We start from the raw sequence: 14,294 nt of genomic DNA on the forward strand, positions 1-14,294 counted from the left end.
GTTGATGAGCTTAGGTGAAACTGCGTGGCTGCGTCCCAGATACATTAATTACAGGGTACACGTGATTGCTGCAGTTCACCTGCTTTCTCATTCTAGTGTTGTAGTCTGCCTAAATAGAGCAGATGCGCTCATTGTCCTTTCAGCCTGCTGTTGGCAGAGGATATTTATTACAAGGACAAGGAAGGGAGGCACTCCCTGTGTGAGGAGAAAGTGGCTGAGAGGAAATACAGACAGGGCTGTGGCGCTGAGTGGATGGAGAGAAATAAAAAAAGTTCGTTAGCAAAGTAAAAACCAAGGACCGTGTCTTAACATAAAATGTCTTAATCAGGACAATCTAAGAGAGGTTCTGCTTCCCCTATAAAATGTCACTTGCATGCTAACATTAAAAGATACGTGTTTCCTGATGATCGAGGAGTGTGACTCTGATCTTAGCCTAGTTTTCCACTGGCATTAGCGGGGTCACTTGTCGGCCTGGGATTTCTTATTTAAAAAATCTAATGCGATCTTGTCTCTATTCTGGAGTAATGCCTTTAGGATTGTCTCTGCTCGGATTGGATTGTTAGTGCTTAAACTAAGGAGCGAGCCGGGATCATCCAACTGGGCACCATGTTTTGGGCTGGGATGACTGAATGAGTGCCTGCTGCCTGGGGTACCTCTGAAAAACATTATGGCTAGTATAAATACAGATGCTGCTGAAGGCTGATGCTGTAACTGGTATCGGTGACTTTCTCTCCTGACACAAAATCACCTTGCAGGGCTTCAGTCTTTGCTACCAAACAGAAAAGGAATATAGTTACTATGTCAGTGTGTATGTATGGACATATGAATAGGGGAGGCAATATAAATATTAAAACCATGACTTCAGGATGCCAAATCCAGTTCCTCACAGCTGCAGTTATCTCCTTAATAAAATAGAAGGTGCCATTGTTCAAAACTTAAGTAATAAGTACATATAAATTAGTTTCCTACCAAATGAGTAAAATAACTATTTACATCTCAAAACTTTGTAAAAGTTGATAGGCTTCTGAGTTTCAAATGATTGAAGAAGAATCAATGTAACTGTGGACAGAGATTTTTCTAATTCCTTTGAATCCTCTATTTTTACTGAACCTGAGAGTAATGGGCATGTATCATTAGAAACTGTAAAGTAAAAAACAATTAGCTCCTAAAGTTCCATATTAGACCTAAAGGAACTTCTGCAAAAAATTAAGGGAAGGTGTTCCATGAAGTGGGCAGAAGCATTTTTTTCCTGCATTGCTAGCCACCAGCTTTTTGACCCTGCTTCCAAATCCCTGTTACCTACAGCTCTTCCAGGCCACCAGGTTTTGGACCTGACTTGCATACATTGCCTCATGCAGTTAAGCAACGTGCATTGAATTTAATGTGTTATGCCATCAAACACGGACCATGGTATTCAAGATCCAAAATGTACCATCCTGTTTAAATGTTAATGGTATTCTGCAAATTTGCATTTATGGATGTATTACATGGGGGTTTTTTTCCTTTTTTGGCAGGTGACACTGGTGACAGAAGAAGAATGAGAATGATTACATATCCATAACTCCAGCAGTATGTCAGGTAATCATAAGACGATCTATACGATATTTCTTGCTTTGCTGGAGTGATTATTATTAAACATTTACTGCAAAATACTGCTTTAACAAGTTCTGAATGCACTGGTGCTGGGAATTGAAATCTATACCCAGAGGATAGAGATGTGGGGCACACAGTAATCTTCCCCAACATTCTTCTGCTCTCATCCTCCCATTTTCCCCAACTCTCATCCTCTGTTTTCCTTCAGAAGCAAAGTTGTGTTTTGTTCTAAATGTACGTTCCAACTTCAACATTTCTGCTAAAACTGACAGTACAGTGACAGTTTCTGCTGAGTATATTGGCCTAAGTTATTTTGTAACATGGACATATCCCCTGAGGTTCAAAGTGAGACAGTCAAATTAATTTTGATTACCAAGTACACTTCAGATAATAATTGACTAGGTTTGCAGGTGGTATGAAGATCCAGAGTTGAAGTGACAATTAACTATTTTAAGTCCACTTAACCATCTTATCCCTGCTAATTGTAAAGCAGTTGAAGGCTATACATAAATCAGGTTTGTCAAAACCCCCGTATATTCTCATGCCAGAACAGGGTTATCTAAAAAGATGTACTTACTACGTGGAGATCATATAGAAAGCCAGAGAATGTCAGACTTCCGGAATTTGTTTTAGTATTCATCAAATGGCATAAGAAAAGAAAATGTTCTGCTGATACTGTTTGCCAATGCATATTTCAAGGGGCAAATGCCACAAATGGGACCTTTTAAAAGCCTGTTTGTAAAATGCAGCATGTGCTACATGGGGAAAATCATAACAAACAAGACTGAATTTGTGGTGTTATGCTCAAGGGACCATTTATTTTTACTGACTGGGCAGATCAAATATCCTTTCCTTTCCCCTAGAAGGCTCCCATCCTTTTGTTTTCACCAGCCAAGGGGTAGCAACTGCATTCACCAGCAAAGCTGGACTTTTAAGTTCAGGGTCCTAGATACGAGGTAGAGAGTAAAAATCATGGGGAGAAACAGTATTATTTAAATGCATGCTTTCATAGTAAAATGTATTATTTTATAATATACAAAGAAGTGTCATTTTACTTCTGGGTTTATGGTTTCTTTGCTGTCCATTGAAGCGGAGGTTAGGCACAGATGAATATAAGGTGGAGGAGGCAGAGGGCATCAAGGCTTTTCATGGAATGAAGTGGAATACCTGACCCTTGGTTGGTGTGTCAGGCTCTGGATTAGCATCACCACCACATGAGGACTGGGAAAGAGTTAGTATCCTTAGGCTACATTGGCAGGGCCCAGTAAAGTGTTTTTGCATTCTTCTGCAGGCATTCTAGGCATTATAATTTCATTTAGCAAATACCTCTTTTGGAAGAATTTAAAGCATTAACATGTAACTGGGTCTCTCTAGCTCTTTGTTGTGCTCTCTTCTGTCTCATGTTAAACTGTATTTTTTGACCTTTTACTTACAGGGCTTGATTTTGCTGTGGTTTTGGAGGGATCAATTAGTAGCTTGAGCTATTTGATGGCAAGAGATGGGGAAGGAAATGCAGTGTGCCCACTTTATCCTTACCTTATTTGTTCGGGGTTTAGCTTCCTATGGAGGGGGGGGTTATGGAGAATTCCTACTAGCACTCTAACCAGACCTGTCTCCCTGGACTTCCCCCTGGCAGGGCAGCTCTGCTAAGCTCAGTGAAACACAAAGCCTAATTGGAAGGACCTACCTTTTCTGCATTACTGTTGAAAGAAGTGGGCAGAACAAATATGTGCAAAGAAAATAATCGCCAGGCAAAATAAACAGTTCATTGCAGAAGATGACTGTTGGTACAGCTGTAGATGTCCAGCACTTTTCATTATGAGCGGTTTATATTTTCTGTTTCTCATTATAGGAATGAAATTCCCTACATGAGTGTGAATGTGAAAAGAAGCATGGATGAAATAAAAATCTTTCAAACTCTATAAAACCTGCATAAATACCACCATCCAGAGCCAGACAGGACCCCTTTCCTAATGAATGAAAATGAAAGCCTAGATTCTGTTACTGAGTCACTGGAATATGAGAACAGAATCTAATCCAAAACCAAACCAGTTGCCTAAAATAATAGGCTGTATTATTCTGATTTTTTTGATAGAAAATTTCTCTGCCCATATGTTACTTTTTTCCTGCAGTAAGAATTTTCCTCTTGTAGGCACTGCCCAAAAGCCTCCAGTTTCTAGTGCAATCTAGAGAAGTTTTTCTGACAGAAGATTGTAGAATTTGGCCTTTGGTAGTAAAGCTAGGCTTTACTACATTTTGCAGTTGCCATAGGAAAAATATTTTGAATATTTTGACATCTTAGCTTTAAAAACACGTACTGGTGTAATTATTTTATGGCACACATCTCTAATTGTATGTGCTTATAGCTTTTAATAGAGTTCAAGTTTTCCAAAAGTATTCCGGGAACTTCAAAGTTATGGGTAACATGGAAAGATTTCAGAAGTGTAGAAGCCCTTACTTGAAAGTGAATAAAATTAAAAATAAAAAGCAAAATGAATGCTACTGGTACAATTTTTGCATGTAGAAAGATAAACTGAAAGGCAAATGTTGAGTTAATGAAGTCCAAACTACTCTTCCTTTTCGCACAGCGATACACATGGAGTTAATGAACGCCTAATACTGGATACTTGATGACATTAGAAGCTGACAAGTGAAAAGCTGGACCTATAGGTTTTGTAAACACTGTGCTTGTCAGTATGCTTTTGCAACTCTGCCAGTTCTAAGTGTCAAAACTTGCCTAACCAGTTTTATGTACACATAACTCAGATGATGACCAAACATTGAGATAAAGGGATGCTTCTGGAGAAGGAGAGCTGGACATAATATGTCTTGCAGTGGAGTACTAAGTCTGAGACAGGCGCATTCTGTTCTCATAAACTGAAGCTTGGTACATGCCTAAAATAAATAGTTTTCAGATGAGTGATCACACACATAAATAACAAAGCAAATCTGAAGTTTAGCTTTCCTGGTTTGAAAACTGATTTTTTTAAATGTTCGTTGTCTTTTATGATAAATGCTGCAGCAGATCTCATGCTTTTAAAGAACAACATCAAAAATGTATTTAGGGAATGTAAGTAAAATATGTTTGGGGTTTTTTTTTAAATAGAAATAAGTGGAAAATGACTGATTGGATGCTCCCCCCATAGTTCATCAGCAGCTCTACAGTTGGTACCAGCAATTACTGTCCACAAAGTAATACCTCGGAAAAAAAAAATAATCATTTTAAAAATTAGTACTATCTTAGCAATAACTACAAGTCTTTCTGCCATTCATTGGCACAGTAGAATAGAAAAATTTAAAAGTTGGAAAGTATTATTTTCTCATTGAGAAGATAGTACTTTCAAATAAATCAGTATGTAACATAGTTCATTAAAAAATTCTTGCTGTTTAAATACTGTAGTGAAGCTTATGGCTTTAGCATCACTATTCAGTGGCAATAATTGTTATTCACTGGCAATAATCTATTACTGAAGACTTCCTTCTGTACATTTTCTCCCAAAATGCAGGACAAGCCCTGAGACAGATCTTAGTCTTACTTCATTTACTGGAGTGAGAACTGAAGAAGGAATTCAAGAATGGCTTCTAAAACCAGAAAATAGTATTTGTAGAATACAGTAAATCTCATTAATTTCACCTTCATGACAGTTGAAGATTGAATGCAAAGAATGTAATAGCAGTGTCCATGAAGTCTGCAGTAGCTCTTTCGCTGACTTCAGTAAGGCTAGGATTTTACTCTGCTTTTACTTGGAGTTTCATAATCGACTCAGACATTGTACTTCTACTTTAAAATATTCACACTGTTCTATTTGGTAATGACTGTAAAGTTAGATCAAGATAGGAATTATAATAAAATTAAGTGCTTACATTAGGGAATATAATTTAAATGTCATAAATGCATGTTTTCAGTAAGTAGAATTTAATATGCAGCATTTCTTGTAATAGGTCACTCATTTGGAGAAGAAAATTAATCAGCTTTTGTGCAACAAATCCATTTGAAAACCAGTGTCTCCAAGGGTGTTGCATGTAGTTTCCAAGAACTGGGAAAAGTAATAGGATAGGAAAGGTACCACCTTTTTTCTTCATGAGTCTTTTCACTGTAATGCTCATTACCCTGTAAACTTGTCATTAATTCAGATGGAGAACAGTTTATTGTGTAACATCAGTTGAGAAATTATTTCTCCTGAATTTCTACAGTGATTTTCTTAGGATAATTTAATTTGATACACATCACTGTCTGACACTTCTCGTCTGCCAGACCATGATAAAATCCAGCTATTATTTCTTTTAAGTATTGGACTTTTTAGAAGGACAGTAAATACTTTAATATAAGGTTTTGTTACGCCGGGATTCAGCAGCTTTGTAATGAGCTTTTGGGGATTTTCAAAAGGTTAACAAGATTTATATTGTGGGATGTTTTTGCATGAAGCTATGAATCACTCCATGATGGCTCTTATTACTTAGAAGCGTATTTTTGAATATGCAGTTAAAAATATCACACTTGGTAAGTTCTAGGTTACAGACATTCTGGTTTAATTTTAACTTTTTTGTTTCAAACTTTAATGTTTTAAAAAGTGCTTTCAAAAAGTGCTATATAAATCCAAAAGTTTCAAAAGGTAGTCTGTGTAACGTTTTGTAATATTTCAATTTTTTATGCAATTCTTTAATAATGTGTTGGGGTTTTCTTTCCCATCATGGGAGAAAAAAAGACTCTTTAAAGAGTGGTTTTTTTTCTTTAGGAGAAACAAGATCTTATGATTATGTGTTTCTAAAGGTGTTTAAATTTGGTATTTACAACTCATGGATACCTGCTACATTTTCCGGATAAGATACACACATTTTTCAAAAATTTTGGATCTGGTTAGATTTCACAAAGAACAGAAAAAACAAACAAGTATTTTTTTAGCTTTGCAACATCTGCTAGCTATTTTCTTAAGTATGTTTCATTATGTTAATGCTGATATTTTTTTCCTTTTCTATTTTTTTTTCAATAATCTGTCAGTATACTTAGTCCCTTTCTATAGTAATTTTATTTAAACCAGAGGTGCTACTTTTTGTTAACTTGTCTTTCTGAAATTTATTTCTGATGGGAGCAGGCCTGTGTTTGAAATGTTGAGTGTCATTCTTAGACTGTGTAACACTGTGTTTCACTGCTGCCATCAGTTAGGAGTGCATAGTGTTGTCAGTACAAAACATACTTGTTAATTTCACAGGCAAAAACCTTTTAAAGTAGTTAGTTAAAAAAACCAAAATGTCCGTGTGTTTTTTCTATATCTTATGCACTAGCCTATAAAATGAAGCACTTCCCTTTGCTGTGCTTGCCACAGGAGTTGCAGCCTGCCATTTTATGGTCTTCATAAGCCTGACCACAGACTGCTGTTCAGTTCTGATGACTGTGTGTCAGAACAATGAACTTAGAGTACTTGTCCTTGATATGCAGTCCTGTATGTGGAGAGGACTGTAATTTTTTTGTGCCAAATGTAAAGCCGTCGATGAACTATAGGAAAGCTACTATCCAATCGGGCATTTTCCAGTTATTGCCATATAAACAAAATACCTTTTACATTCCCTAAATGCATTTCTGATGACATTCTTTAAAAGCATCAGATTTGCTACAGTGCTTATCATAAAAGAAGACAAATGTTTAAGGAAATGTTTAAAGGTTACAAAACATGAAGGCCAGACTTTCAGATCTGCTTTGTTATGTATGTGATCACGTGTCTGACAATCTTTTAGACCTGTACCAAGCTTCAGTTTATTTCAAATTTTAAAGAATTCTCTCCTCACATCCCAGTTTGTCTTTCTTTCTGAAGAAGCCTTTGACTGCATTATTTGGGCAAACTTTATTTGTTTGGGTTTTTTTTTTGTCTTTCACAGATTACATATTTGTCAACACTGCTAGTTTTAGTACCTCTTTTTTTTACCTGGCCATTGCTGAAACCTCCATCCTTGAACAGGAAGTGTTATTTCAAGATACAGGGTATCTCTTTAAGCAATTCTAGAACTAAAATAGCTTGAACTGTTTCATCACCTTGAAAAAATAAAGACCTCCAATTATGTGCACATATCCTCAGGATTTGCTGTTAGTAAATAGTGGCCAAATATATTGTCCATTCCTTGGTGGGGAGGGGTGGAAAGTCTAATGTGGGGTTGAGGAAAGACCATGTGAACAAATTGGAAAGCTCATGGCGAAAGCAGTACTCAGAATCTGGATTTTACAAAACGATGGTAGTGGTTGGAAGTGATTTGAGTGATTTCCCAAATGGTTTCAATGTAACTTACACGTTTTTAAAGATTATATGGTATTTTGATATGTAATCTGGAAATGGTGTTTTGGTTTCTCACTGTTATTTTAGTAGGTTCCTAGGCATTAAAAGAATTACCTAACATAATACGAAGAGTGTAAAAAACCATTAGCATTCCCATATTCACGCAAGCAGTAGTCGGCAAAATGAGTGCTGGAGAGGTGAATCGCTGTCTGTTGGGCATCAAATTAGTCTTAGTTTAAAACAGAGGGAGGTGGTTCTGCACATTAAAGAGAGACAGATACTGGAGCGCCTTGCCAAAGGGTGTTGTGAATGCAAGAAGCATATGCAAGAAGAGACTGGGCTGCACTTCAAAGAGAGATACCTTGGGTATTACTACAGTTCAGATAGGCTACAGGGGCTCAGGCAATCCCTGATAAGTAGCTGGGGATCCGGAGACTGTTGGTGGGAACTCTCATACATGGTTGCTTTGTTCTTACTCTTCCTCGGGTATCCTCTTATGGCTCCTGTTGGAGAACAGTAACCAGGCGAGCCCTGTGGTTTGAATAGTGCTGCCATGCTCAGGTATACCTTGTTCTCAGAAAAACTCCCTCCCATGTGTTGTACAGAATTATGAGAGGGTCAAATGCATTTAGCATCTATGTGACTCTATTGGTTAATGTCACCTTTCTAGGTCCACTGTGTATCCCAGTATCTTACTGCTTTTTCCCATATAGCTTTGGTCATTCGTTTCTTTCAGTATTTTTATTGTATCTGTAGCTGTCACGAGATTCCTTATTTGGGTACACAACTCCTGTTCATTTTTCTAAGGAGAGGGTTTCAGATAGCTCTTTACATACCAAAACCTGAATCATTTGCTTCTCTGTGCTCGGAACCTGCCTCTGGTTCTTACAGATGAGCTGTCACATTCTTCTGGATATTCTTTTCCTCTGATTAATTTTTTCTTATGTTTAGAAATCTGAGCATAATGTCAAGCCCAGGTTCTTGATGAGATAAGTATATGTCTAGTATTATTTTAATAGTTAATAGAAATTCAGTGTGTTTTTAAAAAACAATTACACTGGTTCACACTAAGGAGCTCATTAAGATATCTGTCAGCAAGAACAAGGATAAAGCTGTTACACTGTATATTGCGAGTTTCTTAATGTTACCTTTTCTTACTCATTAAAAACTCTTTACAAAGTTTATTGGAATATCTGCGCACTCTTCTTTCATGATGATATAATTTTTGTCCAAAAGATTGTTTGAAAATATTGAAATTTAATTTATATTGAAAGCCATATTCTAAAATGTAATATTTAAATATTTTATAATATTGCCACTGTTAAAGCGAGTAACAGTACAGCAGTCCTGCATTAAATAATCCTGGCTCTGTTTACTTCCACAAGCATACACATACACACGTCTTTCTGAAATACTGGAAAACCACCTGGTGGTTTCAATAGACATCACTAGTTTCACCTGCTAAAGGTCTCATTGTACAATTTTTTCTTATAGTCGTCATTTTTACATTTTAAAATTTAAGAAAGAAATCACATGTCGTCAAAAGTTTTATTTAGCACATTATATGAAGGCAAGTTTTGCATATTTATAAAGCAGAATCTGGCTAGTCTGTATTAGCTGTGCTCCATCCTTCTGCTTATTCAAGGATCACACAAACCTAGTTTAAAAGTTGAGAAACTCAGTTGTGAAGTGTTTTCCTGTTTGACAAGGAAGAATAAGAAGAAAATGCTATGGTGTTATTTGGGAGAAACGGGAAGGAAGGGAAAGGGGAAAGGAGAGGGGAGGAGGAGAGAAGCAAAATAAAGGAAAGAAAAGAAAATGCTGTGAGCTGACTGCAACATTGGTGAGAAGAAACGAAACCTTAGCCTTGTCTGGCACAGATAGTTTTATCATTCCCAGCACAAACACACATGAAAGCTTTACATGCTTTTACTAATAGTTACTTTGTGTGCTTTAAAATGCTTGTACAAAACATGAATCGGGTTTCAGTTTTTCTGAGGAGATGTCATTCAATTGTAGCTTGCTTTCTTTTTTTCTTAAGTCAGTAAGTAAAAATCATCTAGTGTTATTGGACCAGGTTCATACAAAGCTAGGCTGCTTGATCAGCCTACTATGCACCCCTCAGTCCTAATCCTGATTACATTTGCCTTAGTTGATCTCTCTGAAGCCAACCCACTTCAGTGTCCTTGGATGCTTGCATACTTAAATGTTTTTAAAAAAAAAACCACGAAAACAGTGAAGTGCTGTTGCCTTTGCTGCTCTGTTTTCAGTAACTTCAAATATGAGAAGAGGCAAGACTTTATACAAGAATTGCTTTTGTCAATCTTTTGTTTTGCAATCAAGTAAGTTAATGACAATTCAGAGACTGCAAGTTGAAATTCTTACAGGCTGTTAGCAGTTTTGGAATATAAAATAACTTTTTGTTGTGAGAGGAAGTGTCTTAGTAACTGTAAAAACAGCAATCCTCTGACATCCCAGAACTGTTGATTTACCTTTTGCCTTGAAACTAAGTGATAGCCTGTTGCTGAGGGTGAAAAAGAAATGTTTGCACTCCCCAAAAAAGTGTGAGCAATGTAGTCTCTGAGGAGCAGGGACTGATTGCCTGTGTGGTCACACAGCAGCTTTCATCACCAATGGATCTAGCTGTTCAACTGGAGCTACTGCAGTATAAAGCAGTAATGGTAATAACGGTAATACAAATGCCAGTCTTGAGTGTAACAGGGCAGATCCCGAGCTAGGAAGGATGGGGGCAGCTGTCAGGGCACAGCAGGGACAGTTAGTGCGGTGCCTCTAGGTTTGTTGTGGTGAGCACAGGGAACAGGCAGTCTTTTCAGTGTGCTTTTTGGTCCTGCACTGTGCACCCTCGGGTTTTGTCAGGGTCAAAGTTCAGAATAGGTACACAGCTCATTCCAGCAGGAAACGCTGTCCTCCTGGCTGGCTGGCTACCACTCCCATCTTTCTGGAAAAACAAGTTATGACTCCCTTTTCTTGAGATGTACTGAAGACGGGAAAGGATTTTTGTATCTCTTCCTTCACCACTGTTGGCAGATACTAGTAGAGAAGTAGGAAAAAAAGCATATAACTGAGAGGAAAACAAATTAATTGTTCCATTGTTTTTATAGTCCTTTATATACTGACATTCAGATAACACTGCATATCTGAGAACAAGCCAACCTTTACTATCACCCATTAGGAGTCTTTGTCTTGGGCTGTAATAAACAATTTCTGAGGGATTCTCCTCACCTGTCCTATTAGTTTAGCTCAATGGGCACTTCATCTGCTAAAACCTTTCTGCTTCTATAAAACCAACTTACTTTTAAAGACACTCTGATGGGAACTTGATAAAGTTTTTTGAACTGTTAACTGCTCAGATGACCGTTATTGCTACGATGTGCTGCTTTTATATCTCTGAAATTGCTTGATGATTCCTTTACTTACGTTGATGAGAAGAGCTCAAGGCCCTTCTTACTAGTCCCTCTTTACTCTGAAATAGGGCCTGTGGTTTTAGTCATGATTCATCCCAGTAGGCTGTACTTCTTTCTGCCTTGATTATAGCCATGTTAACAGTAGCTGGAAGGAGAGAGAGGGATGCTTCTCTTACAATTAGGGAGCTCAGACAAAATTACATTATCATCCTTTATCAAGTGTTTTGGTTTGACAAAACCAAGAGCAGATGTAGGAGATTTAAACTGCATTCTCTGTTGCCAAAAAAAAAAAAAAAAGAAAGAAAAAAGCTTTTGAGGCATTCGGGCAAGATATGTTAAAACAAAAGGAATAGAATAAATAATGTTGTCCTACAGTGAAACTCTAATTTAACATTTTAATAAGCTAAATGGTAAATTAGGACATACCTGCTACACCACAGTATAGGAGTATAAGAAAAGGAGACAATATATGGGACCCCTCAGTGGTAGGTTCTTACAACTTAATCCTCGTCTAGCAAAATTTGAATGTAAAATGACCCTGGTGACTGAAGGGAATTTGTGAAATAAAGTGGAAGCTCGTGAAATTAAATAAACTGTAGCTAACATAGGAGTCCAAATAGTGAGACAAATTTCAGAGAGAACTAAAAGGAAAAGAGATGATAAAGCTGCTTGATGTTGGGTTAGCCTTTGTAAACTCTGCCTGGGCAAATTCCAAATGATGGAAGCTATAATAGAATCAGTTTCTTCTCATAGTTTAAATGTGTCTAGAATTGTATTTTAAAATCGCACAGATGCTTTGCAAACACGGAAATTGGAAAATGTTTTAATTTTATTTTTTTAAGTTAAGGAGGGTTTTAGAGTTCCTTGGTAAAGTTAAAACTGTAAACCTTGTGTAACATCTTCTCTGAATCCCTGGGGAACAAAAGTTTTACCATTGTGGTGAGTGTATGTTTTTTAATTAAAATCAAAGGTATAGCAAATCCTCATAGGCTAAAAGACAGCAAAGATGACCTTTAATATCAAAGATAGACTTAGGAAAAAGATACAGAAATTTTTGCCTAACAAGATTTAACAGCCTAGATTATGAATCACTGATCTCATTTCCAGGACTAATAGCAAGAACTGAGTAACTGAGGATATAACTGACTTTTTTTAAATAGGGTTGAGAATTGTGTGGGATCAGTAGTCTGCTCAAGAAATCGACAAAGCATAGAAGTATCTATTTATGAGTGAATTGTAGAAATGCCTATATTTTTTATATACATATTGCACATGCCTGAGTCTCACATTTATATAAAGAAGCAATATTATCCATGCAGGGAGGTAACTAGAACATGAAGGAAGACAAGGAAGAGGAGAGTAGCCTTGTACTGAAGGGTACATTATCTGAGGTTGCACAAAGCCTAGTGGAAGAGTGGGTTATAGTGCACAGTTCCTCTCTGTGCCAAGAAGAGTGAAGTGGCCAAGTTCAGTTCAGATCTTACAGGGAAGTTCAGTGCAGCTCCCAGAGGGTCTTACCAGAACAATCCAGTCTCTCCCTCTGAGCTTAAATTTATTATGAAGTCTAGAAGATATAAAAGTGATCAAATTATGAAAAAATGTTTTATATTCTGCTCTTTTAATTTTTTTTAAATTGCCTAGTATTTTCTGGGTTACTTTCACTATTCTATTTTAAATCTGATTGTCCTCCTACAAGTGATATTCTCTTGCCATATGACCTGCATTTAGAGTTAGTTTTTAATTTTACTAAGAAATCAAGTCTGAACTAAGAGCAGATCATTAAGCCAGAAGTAAGCAGGTAAATGCAAATTCTGTAGTTAACTTACCTGCCCTATGCATTGAAGTCTGTGATGCCAGATAGTTTCTCACACAAATTCATGTTGTTGAATCATGTCCAGCTGAGATACAGTGAGTAGAAGGAATGGACTTCTCACTGCAAATATCAGGTGAGCTTACACTCCCAGCAGAAAAAAAGTATGCGTTTACATTTAAAATTAAATAAGATATTGAGGAAAGCTATATATACTATCAGGGATTAACACAGGATAACAGTATTTAATACTAACCGTAATTAAGTCTTCTGAATATGTCCTATATTAGCGATGTTTCACTTTAGAGAAGTCTTAAGACAAAACTTTCAGAAACAGCAATAGTATCATAGATCTGGTAACTGAAATCCAAAGGTATTTTTAATCATTTTTGTCAGGAAATTACTGACTTAGTATGCACTTATTTACTAATAGGTATATGAATTACTTTACTGAGTGAAATGTATGTAAAATTAACTCTTAGGTCTGTTAAAATAGCAGAATCTTACTATGATTAAAACCACGGTGGATATCAGTCATCAAATGTCTGGAATTTGCTATTTTCTATATGCAAGTTAGAAAGCTATTTTGTATTTGAATTTTTATACATAGAATATAAAACAAAATAATTTCTTTAAATGTGGAATATCATCTCTGATGTGTCCTTTCTATAGCATTTAGTTTTGCTACCCAAGAATAGAAGATGGGCTATGTTTAGTTTTACAGATTTATCAACTAGTGGTAGCTCAGTTTCTTCTGTATCAAAGAATAAGTAAATTTGATTAATTATTATGACTAATTAGATCAAGTCATGCAGCTTTAGTATTGTTTATTATCTACCCTGGACCCAAATGTCCATAGTCCTGTGATAAAATTAGTGTCTCTGATACTCCCCTGTGACCACAACTAGAGAAAGGCAGTAGGTAGCAAAAGCGGAACTGCTAAGCATGCCCACATAAGAATGTCACACTTAGGTAACAGAGTGTCCCTCAGGTCAGCCTACGATAAGAGCAAAGTCAAACAAGGCTGAATCCTTGATGTTTTGTGTTTTAAGTATCTGAAAATTGTTCACGACCAGCCTCGACCTACAAGACCTCAAATGATCATATGAGCAAGGCAATAAATTGGTGGTAACTTGCCCTGAGGCCCACGTTGTAGTTGTGATGTTGTGAAAGTTACATCTAGTGTTAGCCTGTCCACAT

The 14,294-nt window shown here is 36.8% G+C and overlaps 1 protein-coding gene across 1 annotated transcript in view; it reads left to right on the forward strand.

The window, feature by feature from the left end:
• Positions 1–1,512: 1,512 nt before the first annotated feature.
• THRB (thyroid hormone receptor, beta) overlaps positions 1,513–14,294 on the forward strand; it is a 46,751-nt gene continuing 33,969 nt past the window's right edge. Inside the window, exon 1 of the mRNA XM_010584357.1 lies at positions 1,513–1,578. Within this exon, the coding sequence (XP_010582659.1) occupies positions 1,572–1,578 (7 nt within the window). The 5' untranslated portion in view covers positions 1,513–1,571. The remainder of the gene's footprint in view (positions 1,579–14,294) is intronic.

Source organism: Haliaeetus leucocephalus, unplaced genomic scaffold (assembly GCF_000737465.1).
Source record: "Haliaeetus leucocephalus isolate CR32 unplaced genomic scaffold, Haliaeetus_leucocephalus-4.0 Scaffold973, whole genome shotgun sequence".
Taxonomy (NCBI): domain Eukaryota; kingdom Metazoa; phylum Chordata; class Aves; order Accipitriformes; family Accipitridae; genus Haliaeetus; species Haliaeetus leucocephalus.